Source organism: Piliocolobus tephrosceles, chromosome 11 (genome assembly GCF_002776525.5).
Source record: "Piliocolobus tephrosceles isolate RC106 chromosome 11, ASM277652v3, whole genome shotgun sequence".
Classification (NCBI taxonomy): domain Eukaryota; kingdom Metazoa; phylum Chordata; class Mammalia; order Primates; family Cercopithecidae; genus Piliocolobus; species Piliocolobus tephrosceles.
The window spans coordinates 3043451-3063673 of NC_045444.1; the positions used below are offsets into that span (position 1 = coordinate 3043451).

The 20223-nt window shown below is 55.6% G+C and overlaps 1 protein-coding gene across 4 annotated transcripts in view; it reads left to right on the forward strand.

The window, feature by feature from the left end:
- The window catches only part of GLI2 (GLI family zinc finger 2), a 262572-nt gene that overhangs the window by 214190 nt on the left and 28159 nt on the right, over positions 1-20223 (forward strand). For all 4 annotated transcript variants that reach the window (XM_031936443.1, XM_031936444.1, XM_031936445.1 and 1 more), the window contains 2 exons: positions 6284-6486; positions 10280-10465. In XM_031936443.1, the coding sequence (XP_031792303.1) occupies positions 6284-6486; positions 10280-10465 (389 nt within the window). The remainder of the gene's footprint in view (positions 1-6283; positions 6487-10279; positions 10466-20223) is intronic.

Sequence of the window (20223 nt, forward strand, 5' to 3'; positions counted from 1 at the left end):
GATCTCCCACTAGGGAGGGAAGGAAAGAGGGAAGAGGAAGGATCCTGCTAAGGAGAGGCCTTTCCTGGCTCTGCCCGCAACCTCCTGGGGTAAGGACCCAATCATGGCCAGCAGGCCAGAACCAGCATCGGGAAGAAGCACAGGCGTCCTCCATGCAAGGACCCAATCATGGCCAGCAGGCCAGGACCAGCATCGGGAAGAAGCACAGGCATCCTCCATGCAGCAGAGTCAGCCGCGAGGCCAGGCTCCTGCTCTTTGTTGCTGCTGCCGCTGGTCACTAACACGTGCACAGAACACACACACACACACACACACACACACGAGGAGAAGGGGCTTTGATTGGTTGTCCTACTTACCCAGAGTCCGCTGCTGTGCCTCATGCCCAGACACAGAAGGACATGCCCAGCTGCACCCTCCAGCCTCGGCCACTGTGGGCAGGCTGTCCAGGGACCCTTTCCTGTTCTGCAGGTGGGTGGATGGACAGGTCCGAGCAGCTATGGCTGGGGTCTGCCTTGCAGGGTACCAGACCCAGGATCATTCTGGGCCGTGGGAGGCTGTGTGGGTCAAAGCCTGCCTTGACAGGCCTTGGCAGTTCCCTAAGACTTAAAAACTTAACTCCAAGTAATTTAAACAAACAAACAAATGTCTTAGCTTACACAACTGAGAAGGCCAAGGATGTTAGCTTTAGGCAGAGGGGCTCAAATCAAGAAACTGGCTCTTCATCTCTGAGCTCTGTTGTTCTCTGTGTCATCTTCCTTCTTGGGCTCTCCCCTGATGGCCTCCAGCAGCCCCAGGCTTGCACGCTACCAGCTCAGCAACCTTGCAGACAGAGAGAACCAAAGACTCTAGCCAAAGCTGCTGTCTTGGGCACATGCCCATCTCTGAACTCATCACAGCACTGGCGATATGGGATATGTTGATCAGCTGGGCTCAGGTCACGTGTCCCCTGCCCAGAGCAGCAGAAAGGAAGTGAGTTCAATATAGACCCAGCTCAAAGCACTCTGTGGGCTGTGCCCTGCCCCTCAGGCATAACCTTCATACACACACACACACACACACACATACCCCACCGCTTTGTGCTCCAGCCTTTCTTTGCACATGCTGCTTCCTTTGTTGGTAATGCACTACCTCATGAACTCCTGTTCATCCCTCAAGACCCAGCCCTAATGTCATCTTCTCTGAGAAGCCTTCCTACACACTTCCAGGCAGAGTTAGAGAATCACTCCTCTGCTGGAGCCCTTATCATACTGCCCGGTAAGTACCTGATTTCATGGGTCTGCCATGGGTCCTCCTGGGCTCTGAGCTCCCCACAGGTCATTAGGCACAGCCCTGTTGGGAATGTGAACAAATATAAGAAGGAACAACTGGTGGCTCAGATGAGCTCAGAGCTGAACTGAGGGGAGAAGGCAATGCATAGGAGCAGTGTCCTGAGCTGAGTCCTGCAGAAGAGCTGGCTGTGCCGCTGGTTGATTGTGCCATGGGAGCGTGTGAGGGTGTGTACATGTGTATCTGTGATGTAGGAGACTGTGACCATCTTTTAAATTGAGCTCATGCAGTTGGGTCCTCCTCCCATCCTAAAGGTTGTCTCTTTGAGTCTCTGCCCAGCTGTCAGAATTCAAGGCCTGGTTGGCCACGGCTCACACGAAGGCTGGGTCCCTGCAGTACAGCAGTGTGGAAATGGAAGAAGAAAGGGAGGTTGCTGCTGGGGTCGGCCTGAAGCGGTGGCTCACACTTCACCAGTAGTCACCTTTCCTGGTGAAGTCTCCATGGCTCGGTCGTCTGTTCACCAGCGCTGGCAACACCCAGCATGATGAGACCCTCGGCTATAGCCTGGGATGGGGGCAATTGTCCAAGAAAGAGGGGCGCTGGACCCTGAAGGACCCGCTGTGTGGTTTGGCAATGCTGGCGTGTTTCAGGGCTGCTGGGAAGCGCCCTCAGGCCTCACATGTTGTGTGATGCTGGCAGTTCTGCCTGTTCTGGCCCGTTCCTCTGGCTGTGTTTGGTCTGTCAAAATGACCACGTCTGGGAACATGTGTGCCCCTGGATCCTTAGCGGTCACCACAGCACAGTGGGGTGGGGGGTTCCAGCTCCCAACCAGAGCAGGATGAGATTGTGTGTGATGACCAGGTGGGGATGGGGTGGGGACCGGAGACAGAGAAGGAGCTGAAACAATGGGGAGAAAGCTCTCCTGCCCTCCCTGATCCTGCCCACGCCCCGAGCCCTGCTCACCACCAACCAGTGTCATCAAGAACACCCACTTCCCTGCCAGGGCACAGGCAGGGGCTCCAGCCCAGCCCCCTCTGGGTTGGTTATGGTTCTACCACCTGCTATCTGAGCACCCTTGGCCAAGGGACCTGGCCTATCTGGGGGTGTTCCCATCTGCAAGATGGGCATAAAGTGCCTGTGTTGTGAATGTTTTATTTGAATTCATAAAGGAAATATGTGCATGTGCCCCGCCGATGGCTGGCACACAGTCAGCCCTACCCTGGGGAGATGCCAGATAAGAGCATGGCTGTGATCTTACTGGCCCTATGCAAAAGAGACACCTCGAGAGGCTTCCTGGAGGCACTGTCTAGACAGTCATTGATGGCTACGTTGGCCAGTGGGCCTGTTGTCTCAGGTATTGTGTGCCCTGGGTTCCCCAGCCGGCAGACACTCTATATTCCAAGTTGGCTTTTTGCTGAGGAGGGAAGGAAAGGGAGTTAATGTATATAAAGCCCCTACCAGGTGCCCGGCCCTGGTCTTTTCACACTACCCTGGTGAGGCACCAGAGAGGAGCAGCATTCTGGCTGAGACCACACAGCTAAGCGGGAAGGATTAGCGAGCCAGCGCCCTCGAGGGGACAGGCAGTGCCAGGCGCAGTGTCCTGCCCCACCCCGCTGCATCTCGATAGCATTTGTATCTGTCTCCGGGGGATGGCTCTGTGGCTCAGATCCCCCTCTTCCAGGCCTGGCACTGCAGCCTTCCCTGGCACAGGGGAAGAGCAAGGGTTGCTCCGTACCCTTGAGTTGAACCTGTTGTGGGGGTTGGCCTGTGTCTCCACTGCCCCTGATAGAACCTGTTCTGGGGTAGGACAGTGGCCTCTCCCAGTTTCTTGTCTGGTCACACTAAGGGAACAGGCAGTCCCGGACAGCGGTGCTGTGATGGGGCGGGCAGCGCCTGGATGAGGGAGTCCCAGCCCGGGAGTGAGGCCCGCTGGAGGGGCCTCCTGCTTGCCTCTCACTGGCCACACAGCATGGAGAATGACTCCCCTGTATGGACGCAGTGTGCTCGTGGTCAAGTGCAGTGGTTGGTGCCATTTTTCCATACCCACCTGTGGGGCACACAGCCGGTGCTTACTTCATGGGGGCTGCCATGAGGATATAGTCCAGGCGCCCCTGCAGAGACCCCTGGACATCCCTACAGAGCCCAGGGCCTGGGAGAGGAAGAGGCTGCCCTGGGCTACACCTGGGCTCCTGATTCCCTTGGTGATGCACACGGTGGGAAGGGGGAGGTGGAGTCTATGTTCCCCAAACCGTGGCAAATGCATGGTGGAGACGAAAGTCCCAGTTCCTCCATGTGTGACCCAGGCCCCACCTGCCACCTCCAGGCCCAGCTGCCTCCATGGCAGCCCCAGACATCGGTGTGCATGTGGCCGTGACAACACCTCACTCCAGCCCTCTCAGGGGAGGCTCACTTGGCCAGTGGGATCTGGGTCACCTTGAGCAGACTGGGCCTGCAGTGTGGCCTCACCATGTAGCTTGAAATCCCCACGTGATCACTGGCTTTCGCAGGGGGACTCAGCTGTGGTTGGCACACCCCACAGGGTAACCCTGGTGCCAGGGAGGCTGGCATTCCTGGGACCTAAGAAAGCCACCTAGGGCCGCCGGCATCTGATTACAGGCTACCGTGACCTCAAACCCTGGCTGGCATCCTGCAAGCTCTGGGAACCTGCTCTGCCTGGAGTGTCTGGGGAGGACCGAGGAGTCAGGACAGCAGGCACCTCAGCTGTTCTCCCAGCCCGTAGACACCCTACATTCTGCTGAGCCACACTCAGCCTTCCAGAACTTGTATCCTTCAGTCCAGGTCCGCCCCCAGGAGCCATACAGAGGTGATGTTGTCCCAGTGCCTTCTCTTCACAACCCGCACATCCCATGGCAGGATGTGAGTGTCATCCTGCTGCAGTCACAGGCCGGAGCCCACAGGACCTGCCCTTAACCAGGGATGCATCAGCCTGGCCCCGCTTCTCCTCTCCCGGGCACACATAGCAGCCCCTTCCTAGGCTAAAGCTGTTAAGCCCCCTGCATTTCATGCAGTTCCCATGCACAGGCACCCGCCTCTGCAGGCAGAATGTGAGTGAGAACGTCTTGAGGTTGTGACTTGTGACTTATTCCACAGTCTCCCTCCCATGGTGCTCAGTGGCTGGCACACAGACATGTGGCTGTCACTGATTCTGAAGGTACCTCTGAGCACCTGCATGGCGCCAGTTCCTTGCCAAGTGCTGAGCATGCAGAAGTGCCTCGGACATGCCCTGCTCCCAGGCAGAACCCAGGAACCTGGCAGATGCACCTGTCAGCCTGAGCCTGGAACAGTGCTCCCTAGGGGAGCAGAAAGAAGGGATCTTGAACCAAGAAAAGGGGCTTCAGGGAGGGTACCACCTGCTGGGCTGACAGGGATGAGTTTACCACCACAGTATAGGGTGCAGGAAGGCATTGGAGGCCAAGGATTGGGGTAGGCAAAAAGACAGAAGCAGGTTCGTGGGATCTACATGAGCAGAGCAGTCACATCTGCTGAAGCTAGACAACCAAGCCATGGAAGACTCCCTCCAGGCCCGGCGCAGCGGCCTCCCAGGGGGAAGTTTGTGAAACCCAGATGTGAGGACATCTGGATGTCACCTGTTTGGGTCCTGGTTTGTACTGTACTGTAAGCCCAGTTTTCATGCACTATTGAGCATGATCAGTAATTATCTCTGGTCTGCTCAGCCAACAGACAAATCATTTCGTCCCTGAAATAACCGATTCCAGCAGTGCCCTTTCACACGTCCAGTGACAATCCAGTGTGAAAACTGTGAGGACCTCCCGGGCACTGCTGGGTTAGCCCTCAAAGTGTGGTTGTAACCCTGTAACAGCAGTTCTCCTTTCATGACTGCCTGCCATGTCTCTGGCACAGTTCTGGGGACTTTCATCCTCACGACAACCCTATGAAAAAGACACAACTATGATCCGAGTTCCGCAGATGAGGAAACTGAGGCTCGGAGAGGTTACAGCGTGATTCGGCTGGGGTTCTAACCCAGGTTTGTCTGACTCTAACACACTCTCTTTTCTTTGCACGATGTAAAATTATGGACTGAAGAAATCAAAATGAAATCTTGTGGTTTCTGGTTGCTGGTGACTTAGCTGTGGTTTCACAGCTGCTTCACCGTAAAGTCTGATTCATCTTTAATGAGAGAGTTTTGGAGTAGATTACCTCAAAATACACCTGCAGCTGCGTAGAGGCCCCAGGTCAGCAGACCTGACATAAGGGCCCGAGGTCACATTGAGTGGATTCCGTGACTCTTGGTGGGCAGATTGGGGGACATGGGGGTGGACCCTGGCCATGCCAGCCCAAGCCAGGGGCACCAAGCCAAATGGACACCTGACTGTTGGGGCATCTGAGAAGGGTGGCTTTGTTAGTGCTAGGAGGAATTCCATGGCGAGGAGAAATTCCAAGATTTTAGTTGGGGCTCACCAATTTCAAAACTCGCCTTGAATCCTGACCCTGCGGCCGAGCTGGTCACACCAGCAACCAACCATCCAACTGAAGCCAGAAATTCTCCACTTGCAGGGCATCTCCTGATCCCCCTGTCTTTTTCACATATCCTGTTAGCAGTATGAGCTCTTTGCGTTTTACCCGTGGTATTCGTATTTTCGTATTCTTTTTCATACATGTTTCTAGCATGCAGGCCTGTGCCCAGCCCCGAGGAGGCACTGGGGAAGCCGCAGTGCAACTGTGACGTGTGGGCCGCCAGGTGTGCCCGTGCTCCAGCAAGTCCAGTCGCGGGTGCGAGGTCCATTCTCCAGCGTGGGACTGACGGGTGGGCGCACGCACCAGCATGGAGCTTTCAGTCTGCATTCGGTGGCTAATGCTTGAGAGTTCGGACTCTAATTCACAGATGACCAGGGGATGTCGGTGTAGCAAATGATAAGTGCAGGTTGTTTTGGAAAGTCTTTCCAGGAGAGACAAGGACTGTCCATGTAGGTTTTGGGGTCTTGGTGGGGTTCCCTCTGTGTCCTCCTTCTTAGACGGTTGTCCATTGTCTCTGCAGGCCCCCCGCCCTGAGCGGCAGCCCTGTCATCTCTGACATCTCCTTGATTCGGCTTTCCCCGCACCCGGCTGGCCCTGGGGAGACCCCCTTCAACGCCCCCCACCCATACGTGAACCCCCACATGGAGCACTACCTCCGTTCTGTGCACAGCAGCCCCACGCTTTCCATGATCTCTGCAGCCAGGGGCCTCAGCCCCGCTGATGGTGAGTAGGGTCTGGGGATGGAGAGGGGCAGCTAGGGCATTGGGGCGGGGCACAGCCAGCCTCTCTCGCACTAACACTGTCAACTCCCCAGCCTTGGTCTCCTTGAACAGTGACCAGGCTGGCGTTCCTTCACACTACTTCCAAACAACAGGTTTTTGGTTTTTATGCTCATTAAAGAGCACTTGGTAAGCACTCTTTTGCATGCAAACCATATATGATTTACCGTAATAATAACAGTAAGGGTCTATCCAGGTAGGTCCTGTGTAGCTGAGAACCACTGGTTGTAACCAACCAAAGTCTGCAGGAGCTGGTATTAGGAAAGGGGATGTTGTGTTGGGGTGTCTCGGCGGAGTGGGCTGGCTGCTGCCTGCATCTCTGTTTGATCTACCCCTTGCGGGTTAACACAGGAGGCCTCCAAGTGGCAGCCCAGGCCCTGGGGCTCCGGGGATGAAGCTGTGGCCTTGTGTCTTTCAGTTCAGATGCTTGACAGAGAAAATTGATTGGCCCGGCTCAGAGATCAGATGGCCACCCCTGGTGTGACTAATTTCAGCCAGAAAAGGGCAGGGTCACATGGTACAAATATGTCTTTATATGTATAAAGCAGATCTAAAGTTTTATACTTCTAGTCCCCACCCACCCCACCGACAGACACATGCAGACACATATTAGTAACCCAGACATTTGGGGGCCAGTCCCACCCATGCCATCTCCCCGGGAAGTGCAACCCCACCCATAGCGGGGCATGGCCCCGTGCCACCCCTGACAGTGCTGTTCGCCACTCATTGTCCCCATCCTTGAAAGCAACCAACTGCGTCTTCTCAGAATACACGAAGCTGAGACTTGACCTCTCAGGCTAGAGGACATCTGCAACTTGAACTTGAGAGCCCCATGGGCAGAGGCTCTAGGAAATGTGGTCCCAGTGAGTCTCTTATCACTACCAGCATTCTCCCCCAGAGGAATGCATCCTCTTCCAACTGGCGGGTGTGACCATGAGTTGAAGCAGAGGCCTGGCTCTGAGAATGTGCAGGCTGGAATTTCACAATGAAAAGGGGGCTTCCAGTTTTCCAATGTGCAGAAAGCCTCCGTGAAGCATTGACTCATCTTCCTGGCGTGGAAGTTTCCACTTTGCCTGGTCCTCACCAGAGAGAAACCAAACAAGGCAAATGGTTGTAGCCAGGGGGCTTGAAAATGGCTAGCCGGAATGTGGCAGCATTCTGAAATGGCCCCTCAAAGTCGGAAGTCAGCCCTGAACTCTGCATGTGTCCCCTGTGTGGCCGTGACCAAGCTGGGGTGCCCTGAGGCCTGTGCTGCCTCTACGCCCGGCTGCTATCTTGTGGACAGTGGGCCCAGCCCTGTCCACGTCACTCCTGAGGTCCCAGTGCTGGGATTACAGGCATGAGCCACCGTGCCGTGTCCATGACGGGCTGACCAAGAGTGAGAGGACACAGGTCAGGTTCCAGATTCTGCCTGGCTCACACTAACACTGTCAACTCCCCAGCCTTGGTTCCCTCGGACAGTGACCAGGCTGGCGTCCCTTCATACTACTCCTGAACAACAGGTTGATGCTCACACCTAGTATGGCGTATGGCAGCTGAGGGGTGCCACCCAAAACACAGGTCCACAGCGTAACCCCCAAACCTGTGGGTATTCCCTCATTTGGAAAAGCAGTCTTTGCAGATGTCATTAAGTTAGGTCTCTTAAGCTGAAGAGATCATTCCAGATGATCCACACAGGCCCTAAATCCACTAACTGGTGTCCTTTACAAGAGACAGACAGAGAAGGCAGACACATTCACGCCCATCCAGGGACACACAGAGTCCCAGAGGAGAAGGCGACATGAAGGCAGAGGCACACATGGGAGTGATGCGGCCACAAGCAGGAAGCTGGCAACCAACAGAAACTGAAAGAGGCCAGCAACCATCTTCCCCTTAAGCCTCTGGAGGGAGCACGACCCTGCCAGCACCTTAATTTCAGATTTCTGGCCTCCAGAACTGTGAGAGAATAAAGTTCTGTTGTTTTAACAACAGTTAACACCAAGTTTATGCTCATCTGTTACAGCATTTACCCCGGGAAACTAATACACATGGTAACAGGGCTTCCAGGGAAGAGGCGGAAGGAACCTGGCTGCTCTCCCAGGGCCGGGGCCATGAGGGACGTCTGTGGGAGGAAGGAACAAAGCACCCTCCTGGAGATGCTCAGGAACCAGGAACACTGTATTCCACTGACTGCAGTGTAGCCCATGAAGAGCTGGGTGGGCTGGGCACAGTGGCTCATGCCTGTAATCTCTGGATTTGGGGAAGCCAGGTGGGAGGATCACTTGAGCCCAGGAGTTCAAGGCTGCAGTGAGCTAAGAGCGCACCACGGCACTTCAGCTTGGGCAACAGAGTGAGAGCCTGTCTCTAAAAAAAACATTTAAAAAGGAGCTGGGGGTGGTGAGACAGAGCTGCCCCTGGAGGAGAGGCCCTCGACCAATGGAGCACCATGCTATCTATGCATGAGTTCAAGATAGACACTGAGGTAGCTCCTGGAACACCCACGTACCCACCCACAGCCCCGCGACATAGCAGGGACCTGGCTAATTTGCATGGCCCTGGCTCCCACAGGAAGTAGACCAGATACTCTGAGGCCTCATCAGCCCTTGGGCTACTAAGTGACTAAGGATGGCAGATTAGGCTCAAGAGCAGCTGGCAGGAGGTCCGAATTCGAGTCCTGTGTGCCCTGCTCGGTACCAGCCCCAGAGCCTGCCGCGTGAGGTTTGAAAGGTCATCGGCGATCCGAGGCAGTGTTGGCCAGACCATGTGTGACTGGGGTCAAATGGGATCTCCAGGGAAGGTTTTGAGGGAAGGTGGGTAGGCAGGAAGGAGTAGGGGAGGGAACTTTGGGCATGGACAATGGAGGCAGAGGCTGTGGGCGGTCAGCCTGGCAGGAGGCCTGAACTCTTGGGAGATGCAACAGGAGATGGCGAGAAGGAGGCAGAGGAGGACGGCAGTTGCCATGGCCCAGTCTCCTCTCTCTGTGAAGCACATAAGAGAGCTCTTTTGGAATTTGTCGAGACTGCTAACAGAAAGGCTGCAGTGCACAGTGGTTAGGAGCTTGCTTCCTAGATTCCGACTGCCCTCTTTGCACACCTGTGGACCCTCAATGGGGGTGCTAGGTTTCCAAGCTCCCACTCGTTTCCTGACATCATCCTGCTGAGGGCCAGCCTCCCTCGGATGCTCTGAATTTCATCCTCGCTGCCTCTTTCCTAAGCCCTGGGCAGGGCTGACCTCAGTCAGGGTTGAAGCAGACAGCCCCGAGGCTCTGCGCTGCAGGGAAAAGGATGTGTGCAGGTCAGGAGCTTTATCTGGCCAGGCCTGGCGCCCTGGCAGTGATCTCACCCTGAATGTCCAGGCACAGACTGACCGGGCCCAGCCGCGTGCCGCCGAGGTGCCTCTGTTTGCACCTTCTTTTAACTTTGAAGACTCTGCTGGACTATGGATCCTGTTGACCTGGGGCTCCGGGATTCTGAGGAGCATGGATGCAGAGTAGGGAAAGATTGTTTATGAATCTGATGAAATGGGGGAGTATGGAGGTCGGAGTCAGGCCTCCTTCAGCAGCAACACTGCAGCTCATGCCGGCCAGGCCCAGGCCCAGCACACTGCAGACAGTGGGGCAGCGGGGTGAAAGTGCCGAGGAGAGAACCCCCCACACCAGGTGTGCATTTCTCTTTGCTTTTTTTTTTTTTTTTTTTGGCAGGAAAAGGCGCAGCCAGTGCCAGGTTCTGACAGCTTCTTTCTCTCCCCTCTGCCCACAGTGGCCCAGGAGCACCTTAAGGAGAGGGGACTGTTCGGCCTTCCTGCTCCAGGCACCACCCCCTTAGACTGTTACCAGCAGATGACCCTCGTGGCAGGCCACCCCGCACCCTACGGGGACCTGCTGATGCAGAGCGGGGGTGCTGCCAGCGCACCCCATCTCCACGACTACCTCAACCCAGTGGACGGTGAGTGACGGCCCCGAGGGGCTGAGGATGGGGCTAGCAGGTCCCCTCTTGAGGCTGAGAAGGTCACTCGCTGTTTCTTTTGGAGACGAGGGCCCTTAAGGAGAGGTCGGGCCGTACCTTGATGCCTTGCAGAATGGCCGTCCATAGACACTGAATCTTTGGACAACACTTACTGAGTCACCACGGGCCAGGAAGCATTGTAAGCATCGCAGACGCCACAGCCAACGAAGCTGGAACTGACAGTGTGATGGGGAGAAACAGATGCTAAGCAGCTCTAGGAATTACATATGAAAGCAGCCAATTACAAATGGACCGGGGAAACAAAGCAGGGGCAGGGGAGTGAGCACTGGTGGGTGGGGTGCGGTTTGGGATGGGGAAGTCAGAGGAAGCCTCACTGGGAAGTTGACATCTGGGGACGAGTGCTCCAGGCAGAGGAAACTGCAGTGCAAAGGGCCTGAGGCAGCAGTGGGCCTGCCGAGCTCAAGAAACAGCCAGGAGGCCAGTGCCAGCCGTGAGGAGTGGGAGTGGGGGTGAGGCCAGAGTTTCTAGGTGGGGTCTTGCCAACCAGTGCACCTCAGAAAAGACTGGCTTTCACTGGAGATGAGGCTGGGCAGAGGAGAAAAGAGAGCTGACTGACTCACACAAGGAATCTCCTTCCGTGCTCATGGGAGAATTGATTTGGGGGCAAGATGGAGGCAGGAGGTCCAGTTAGTAGAGGTGGGGAGAAGGGGCCAGGTCTCGGGAAGACCGTGAAGGTAGAACCACAGGATGTGCTCCCAGCTAGAATATAGAGTTGAGAGAAAGAAGGGAGTTGAAGTTGACCGCAGGGTCTCGGGCCTGAGCATTTGAAGGATGGAGTAGTAACTGAGCTGGGAGGCTATAGGTGGGGCCCTCACAGAAGGGAGGGAAGTCAGGGATCCTGGGTAGATGATGCTTTTGGTGCCTGTTAGACACTAAGTCCTTCCCACCCCCCAAATGCCATCCTCACAGCTGCTTTCACAGGGACACCTGTGACCCTCTGACCATGAGCCCTGGGGTCAGCATGGAGCCTGTCTCAAGGAACAGTGGAGGGGGTGGAAGGCTCGGCGCCCCCTCTCATCCCCTAGTCAGTGCCACTCCACCTGCAGGTCCTGGAGCCCTGGCCGGCGGCGCACAGGGACGCAGGGCAGCCAGTAGAGCCGGAAGCCACCGCCGGGGACAGGCAGGCGCCTCCTGCAGAGCCAGCCTCCTCGAGCCCTGCCTGGGGTGGTGGTTTTACTCCCTGATAGCCCATGGCAGGGAGACCGTCCTGTAGGAGCAGCCCTGGTGTCTGCAGGGCCGTTCAGCCTGTAGCAGGTTGGGGATCGGCTGGTGGGAAGTCACGTGGGACCAGGCAGGGCCGTGAGATTCAGTGTGGGCTACCGCCATTGCTCACCCCAACCCTCCCCCAGGGCTCTGTTCCAGGGGAGCCCTTCACTTCCCTAAGGCCTGGCTGAAATCTCGCCGCCTCCAGGAAGTCTCCCTGGAAGCCTCATCCTTCGCTTTCCCCTGCCCCCTTCAGTCACTGGGACAGCTCCCTCCTCTGGCTCCTACTTCATTCTTTGCCTGGCCCACCTCATACTTACAGCAGCCTCCTCAGCTATCTTGAGCATCTCCTGCTTCCCAGGAAGAGTTTTGCTGAGAAGAGGGCGGCTGACCTCCGAGGCTGGCCCCTCATGGATGTGGTCCTCGCCAGGCCCTGATGGGAGGCCATAACATGCCTCAGTGATGCCACCAGAATTTGGTCCCTGTGTCTGTCCCATTCTTCCTTGCCTGTCCCAGCATGGTGTTTAGTCCAGGATTAAGCACACCATCCAGATGTTCAACAACACCTCTCGGCTGTGTAGGACACTGACGTCCCTCTGAGTACACACACGTCCGTGTGCTCTGTTCCCCCCTCCTCTCAGCAGCCCTACATGGTGCTCCCACGAGCCACAGTGAGGTGTCAGAGGTGCTGAGAGAAAGTTGTGTGCTAGACATGCTTCTTGCCAATATTAGAAACCAAACAGTAGCAACCGAGTGCATGAAGGATCATGTGCAAATTGTCACACCCAAATGTCAGCTTCTTCCAAGCAGGACCCTTCTTCCAGGGGCCTGAGGGTGGCATCAGGCCAATAGGAAAGTGGACGAGGCAGAGAAACCATGGCCGAGAGAGGTAAGATGAGGCAGGTGTCCCCACAGGGCAGGAAAGGCTAAGCCAGGCAGCCAGGAGTCATCCAGTGATTTGCAGCATGAGCGTCTGCTGTGTGTGTGTAAGTGTGTGTGTGTGTATGTGCATGCATGAGAGACGGTGAATTGGAATGCAAACAGCCTCTGTTCTGTGCATTTACACACATTCTTCCATGTAACTCCCTTAGCCACCTTCTGAGGCTAGAAATATGCTCCTTACTCTAAGATGAGCAAATGGGCTCCCCAACATCTGGGCTTGCCCCAAGCCTTGCTCTGTTTGTCACCAGCACCATCTGCCCTTCCCTGGGCTGCAGTTTCCAGCAGCAGATGCACCTGACCAACCGTGAGCCCTGGCCCCAGGGAAGGCCAGCCAGGCCAGGTGAACTTGGGCTCAGCCCAGAGCAGCTGGGCCAGAGCCAGAGGGGAGAAGTCGTACAGCAAGCTCCAGGGCAGGCCTGGGTCAGGCCTGGCTGCACGGTGTCCTCCCTGTGGTAGCTGGGCTCAGAGGTGGTGACAGGACTGAAGGGGTGTGGAGTGGCGATCCCAAGCCCTGCGAGCTGTGTGGATTAAACACATTGACTGAGATGGCACGTGTGAGCCTGGCCCAGTGCCTGGCATACAGCAGGTGCTGGAATAATGCTGGTGCAGGTCTCTTTCCACCAGTATATCTTTCCCTCTTTAAATCCACTCCCTCTTGCAGGATTCTATGTCTTCATTGTAGGCAGCTCTGTCCATCTGCTGCCTAAGCCCAGGTCCAGGTCCTCCCAGACCTTTTCCTTGCCATCTCCCATCCATCCCATCCTGTCCCCCAGGCCTCCAAGTGTGGCATGTCACCCTTCCCGGGCCAGCCAGTGACATGTCACCCTCATAGCACTGCTCCATGGCTGCTGCTCATCCAGCATTCCCATCTTCATCCTCTCCGCCATCCTGTGATCGGTCCGTGCCACTTCTAGCCCCCTCAGGATAAAATTCGGACTTTAGCACCCCCGTCTAGAGGCCTTCCTCTCCAGCTCCTCTCCCCACCTGCACACTGTGGTCTTGCCATACACTGCCCCACCTGCAGGTCCCCAGATACCTCCCTGAGCTCGTCCCTGCACAGTGTCCTATGCATGGGGCCCTAGGCCTTCTCCTGAGACCCCACAAGAATCCAGCCCCAGGCCTCTCAAGCCACCAACTAGCGCCACTGTGCTAGTGGGACTCAAGGTGCCCCTAACTGGAGCTGCCTGGGACATCTCCTTACATATGGCCAGATGGCCGGCCCCGCCAGGTCTGGGAGCACGTCTGGCAAGGAGCGGGTCCTCTGTGTTTGTTGGGTGAGTAAGTGAATGAGTGAATGGCACTTAGAAAAGACCCTGGAATGGAAAGAGACGCTCCAGCTAAGGAGGGAAGCACTCGAGGAACGTAGCTGTTGGCTCACAGGGGGCTGGAAGGGGCTGGGGAGTGGTTTTGCCTTCCAGGCACTCAGCATTTGGTAGCCCCTGGGGCTGAGCATCTGGGAAGCAGCAGAGGAGCGCAGAGGTGAGCTCAGCAGTGGGCGGGAGAGCTCCCAGCCCTCCAGCGGCTGCTGGTTAACTCATCACACCCCACCCACCGTGCCTTCTCCGCCTCCACCTTGGGAACACATCTGGCTTCAGGATGCGAGGGTAGTGGGGAAGCATCACCGGATTCCAGAGCAGGCCTGAGCAAGGATATGGGTTTTTCTGGCTCCAGCATGGGGTGGGCGTGGGGACATTTTTCCTATCCATGGATTTCAGGAGCAGATGACTTCTTTCCCTTTGTTCCCAGTTACAATCCAAGAAAATCAGAGTAGTCCAGGATTATCCCAGTTTTTATTGCTACTTAATACATTTTTTTCCAAAACCAGTTTCAACTAGAACCAGAACCTTCACTTCAGCTTTTAAAAATGCTTTCCGCACTTCCACTCAGCTCCGACGCCTGTGTGGACGGTTTCTCATGTATGTCTCTAGGAGACGCTGAACACAACACCAGCGCTCTCGGCCAGGCGGCTGAGGCAGGACCTGTCTCTGGGGTGTCCTCCGGCCCCTCCCCTCCCGTGAAGCATGGGAGCCAGGGAGGTGTTTTCGGTGGGTGCCTGCTCCATGGGTCTGTGCCCGTCCCTCCCGGAAAGCTCCAGACCACCCAGCAGAGAATGTGATTGAATGTTTCCAGTAGGTTTCTTTTTGCCCAAATTCTCACTGAGAAAATTGTGTAGACCATCCCTGGCGCCAGCAGTGCAGCTCAGGAGACCTGTGGAAGGGGCCTGGCTCTCTCTGAGGAATATGTGCTCACACCAGGAAGCCCCCATACACATCGTCTTGAGCACGTGAGCTCTGTGCAGGCGCGGGGGGCCTGGAGAGCTCATGGACAGCCAAGGAGGACAGGCCTTCTCTCTCTGCCTTTCTCTGTCTCTGTGTCTCATGCACACACACTGGTTGATTCGGCAGGTGTTTATTGGGCACCTTCTGTGTAGCAGGCAGGTTCTAGGTCTAGGGACGCAACGCATCGTGAACAGCACACAAGCCCTGCCTTCCTGGTGCCTGAGCTCCAGTGCAGCCCTGTGTGCACTCCCGGGCGGGACCAGGAATACCTGTCCTGACCTGACGCCCCTCCTACCCCAGCCTCCTTTCTCAGCACCTTCATTCATGGTCCCAGAGGAGGGAGCACTGTACGGGAGAGAACATTCCAGAGGCTTTGAATGTCCAGCCAAGGCATGGAGAGGGCTCTGCCAAGCAGCAGGGCGAGCAGGGAGAGGTGGGTGGGAACCCCATGTGGGTCCTCATCCTGCAGGGCCTTGTCCCCAGTACACCCGTTTGCAAACCACCAGCCCAATTTTTACCTTAGCTGAGTGCCACCTGCACAATTGTGTATTTAATAATATTTTTTAACAGACTCACCTTTTGGGGTTAAGTAAATGGTTCTTGAAATGGAACAATGTATTTTTTCCTGAAATGAAAAATCTAATCCCTATCTGAGGAGGATGGTCCTGTCTCTGTCTCCATCAAACCTAAAATAGCCTCATCTGGGCCGTGTGTAGCCTTACGTTTGGGAACACACTGCAGTGGTGGAAGAAAGGCCAGAAGCTAGAGAGGACTCTATGACACTCTTGTGGGATTGAACAGCCAAACCTGCGTTCCTCCTGGGGCACGGAGGCCAGGGTGCTGGCAGGACAGAGGGATTTCCCAGGCTCTCCCTGGTCTTCCAGTGGTGGGTGAAGGCCCATTTCCTCTTGTTCTTAACGGGGTCCTGATTTACAGCGGGAAGACAGGAGCGCTGCTGCGTGGGAAGGTGATAGAGAACCAGTCAGGGAACCGAGGTCATCATTCTACTGAGCGGCTCCCTGGAGAGCGGGGAATTCACCGGTTGTCACCCGGGCCCTAAAATGGAATTTTCTCATGTTATGCCGTTGAATATTGGTGATTTAACAACAGAACAGCCACCCCCTCCCGCCTCCACCACATTGAGGAGATTGAGATGTTTCCGATTGAAATGTCTGTTTACAGCTCATACTTCCTCCAAGCCGTGCATTTTATTGTCATATTGACACTAATTTGGCTCGGATGTCACCTCCACTCTGACGCCCGTTCTTTATGCTGCCTGTGGATCCGGGGGGTTTTCAGAAACCAATTACATTGATCAAACCCAGAGAGGCAGGAAGAGCTGGTGGAGGGGCTGCCAGAGGCCCAAGTCAGGCAGGGATCCCTTGCCTAGCCCGAGACAGGAAGGGGAACCGAGGCAAAGGAAAGGTGGTGGAGCTGTTGTGTACAGGCACGGGCTAAGCAGTGTCTGTGGGTCATCTAGTACACCCACACAGACTGTCCGCCACATCAGCTTCACGAAGCCGCTTCATGGTGAGGAGCCTCCAGCACAGCCTGTTTCTCTGTGTTCATTACTTAGCTAGGCCCTGGTCCTGGCAACTCTGAGCCTCTCTGCTCCATGGCCCAGAGTCTTGCTACTCCCCCATCAGAGGGGGGAGAGGACTGTGGATGGCCAGGTGTGGGGGCATTAAGGTCCTCAGGCAAGATTTCCTTAGAGCATCTCCTCGGCGAGCCAGAAAATATCTGCGTGGGTGAGGGAGTTGGGCTATGCAGGGAACACATCTTAGCCAGTGAGGATTCAGGGTACCCGAGCCCCACCACCAGGCTGTGTCCTGCTGGCCTTGGTGACAGCACATCCCAGCCCCGGGCTGAGGATGGCATCTGGCACGGAGAAGGTTCCTGGGAGCCGGTGCCAGGATGATGCTCTTTCTTCCTGCCCCTTAGTCCAGGCTCCTGGGCACACAGGCCTTGGGGGGATTCCCAGCCCCTCCTCCATGGAAGTCCGCCCACAGGTATAGATGATACACTGGCTGTCAGCCCATAGCGCTCCTGGGGTGGGTGCCGGTAGCCCATCTTCTGCATGAGGCAACCAGTGACTGGCCCAAAGCTGCTCAGTTCAGGGTGTGCAGGCAGCGTTGGAACCTGGGTCTGCCTGAGTCCAGGGCCTGTTCTTGCATCTCCTGCCCTTCCCACTGCCTCAGGGAAAGCACTGATCTCCCTCCTGAGCACCTTGGGATTCTCTAGAATAATCCTGCTTCGATGGCACTTTGCAAATCCTGACTGGTGCCTCGGAGTACTGTCTTCATCTCTCTCCTACATGGTGAGCTCCATGAGGGCAGGGTCAGAGGCTTCCCTACCTGGAGTCCCCGTGATGTCCAATCAATGCCTGGCGTACTCTCAGCACTGCATGAGGGGCTGATGGATCAGTGAATAAACACAGGAATGAGCAACAGAAAGCGCTAGTGGGTGAAGCAAGGTCCAGAGGCAGGTGGTGTCGGCGTCCGCCCAGGTGAGGGTGGGCAGGTGGCCAGTCACCCGTGGCCGACCGGCATGAAAACGGGCGCATCCACAGATGAATACTCCATGTTCCCGGTCATAAATCACAGGAGAAACCACGGGAAATGAGTGCCAGGCTTTTCTTTCTATTTAGTAATTTATCAAGGGAAGAGGCGCATTAATAAACGTATTTCCCATGAGAGGCGGGGATAACAGAGATGAATATCACTGTCAGATTTGGCCTGTTTCCTCTTGTTAGGGGCACACGAGAGGGTGGGAATCCAAATATTAGCAGCAGAAGCTTTTTTAAAAAATGTGTTACGAAGATGTGTGTGTTTCTTACTTTATATCGTGTTAGATGGTTTTTCCCGTCACATCACCGCATTTGCCACTCAGTTTGGAAGTAATAGGAGCCTTTCAGAGAATTCACTTTGGCATCTTTCTTTGAATTTCCTTTGAAGTGAGGATTGACAAGGAGTGGACTCAGTAAATAAGAACCCAGAAGCTGAGGGGATACCGAATGCAAGCCGATGAGTGAATGTCTGATGACAGCTGTGTTGCTGCGTGGCCCTATCATCTTTCCTAGACTTGCTGCCCTTCACTCTGTTATTGACTGGAGGCTTGCCCTGCCCCTTGGAACAGTCCTCCTAGCCCTTGAAGAAGCCACATTCATTAGCAATTTCATTTTGGAATGCCTGCTGGGTTTTAGGCACTATTCTTGGCGTTCTGTGTGTGTCTTCACAACAGCCCTGCAAAGCAAGCCACACTGCCGTGATTGTACAGATGGGGAAAGAGAGGCTCAGGAAAGCTAAGTAAATGTGCTCCAAGGAAGCCACAAAGTGACAGGCTTGACAGGGACGATGGCAGAGGCTGTCTGTGTGCCTCTGCACCGTGTGTGTGTGTGTGTGTGTGTGTGTGTGCATCCACCTGGGGGTGTGTGTCCACCTGGGGGATGTGTGTGTGTCCACCTGGGGTGTGTGTGTCCACCTGGGGTGTGTGTGTGCATCCACCTGGGGGGGTGTGACCACCTGGGGTGTGTGCGTGTCCACCTGGGGGGGGTGTGTGTGTGTGTGTGTGTCTCCACCTGATGTGTGTGCGTCTCCACCTGGGGTGTGTGCGTGTCCACCTGGGTTGTGTGTGTCCACCTGGGGTGTGTGTGTGTCCACCTGGGTCCCCTCCCATGCAGGGGGCCCTCCCTGCCCCTTCCTGCAGTCATACTCCCTGCCCCCTGAGACACCACTCCTCCTCTGCACCCTGGACATAGGCCCTGTGGCAGGTGGTTTTGGTGTCCCTGTACCTTGGGCAAGTTATTTAGTGTCCTTTGTTTTGTCTTCTGTAAAATGAGCATAACAGCCCCTTCTTTATGGGACAGTCGTGAAGATTACTTAACATTTTAAAGTTTGGAGGAGTCCTAGCACATGTGATGATAGCATTGAGTCAGTGCTGTCTTTAGGTGACTGTGAATCTGTTCTTCCTCAACACGTCCTGTCTGTGCCGTGGGTCAGCCCTTGGCATCTCCCACTGGGCTCATGGCTGTGCCATCTGTATTCGAGTGTTGGGTATGGTCAGGTGGGAAAAGGATTTGGGTCCCTAATGCATAGTGAGAAAGACAGGAGCAAGCAGATGAAAGCAAGCACAGTGGATGAAAGCTCTTCCCTACCCTTGTTTGGAGAGAGAGACCTGAGCGTAGGAAAGATCTGCCCAACTCCAGCAGGTCCGGGAAGGCATCCCAAATGAGGTGATGACTTGGCTGAGGTCTGAACAGAGAAAGCGCCGCAGTCAAAGGAAGCTGCACGTGCAAGTCCCTGTGCAGGTGATACGGAGGAAGGGCTGGAAGGAGCCCCGGTGGCTGGAGTGAGGGCATTCCACAGGGCCACCGCCTAGGCCTTGTTTGTAATAGCAGTGGGGGTTTTTGGAAAGTTTTGGGGCGAGGGCAGGGGCATAATCCTATTTCCAACTTGAAAATCTCTGTCTTTGCAGTGAGCACTGTGGATTGGATAGCTGTTAGCTGAGGGCCCCAGAATGATCCCAGTGAGTGGTGGGCTGTGCTGGGGGTGGAGTTTGAAAGGAGAGATTTTGAGAGGTGTTCATGAGCCCACACGTAAGTGGGCTCCATTGTGGTGGAGGGGAGGAGGGAAGGCTGACTCCCGGGTCTCCCGCTCTGCCACTGCGCAAGTGGCAGGCACGTGCTGTAGAAGAGCTGGTCCAGGCACAGGTCAGTAGTGTGGGGCTGGCTGTGCTGAATTGGAGCTGGCTTGCAGACAGGAGGAGAGGACGAGGAGGCGGCTGGCTCTGAGAAGGTTCACTCTTCAGAGCCACTGAAAGTGGGAGGTTGAAAACTATTTGTGGGAGGAGACGTCCTCCTGGCCCTGGGCCTCTGCTGGCCTCTCTGAAGATGGACACAGAGTCCTCAGAAAAGTCCAGACACCAGGGCTCCTTTGGACCTGGGTTCAAATCCTGCCTCTGTAGCTCTGAGACCTTGAGCAAGTCACTAACCTCCAAGCGTAACTGCCTTGCTGTTTATCTGCTGCTTCTCTGGTTTGCTTGGAGGATGGTGATAGCTGTTAAATGAGTCAGTGGGTCTAAGCGTCGCTAAACGGTGGCTGTCACTGGGTCATTAATTGCGTAAGAATTCAGAAGCAGACATTTATCCAGATACTGCACTAGAGGGGCACACTCCAGCCAGGATGCAGATGCTGCAGCAGCGGGGCACACTCCAGCCTGGATGCAGATGCTGCAGCAGAGGGGCACACTCCAGCC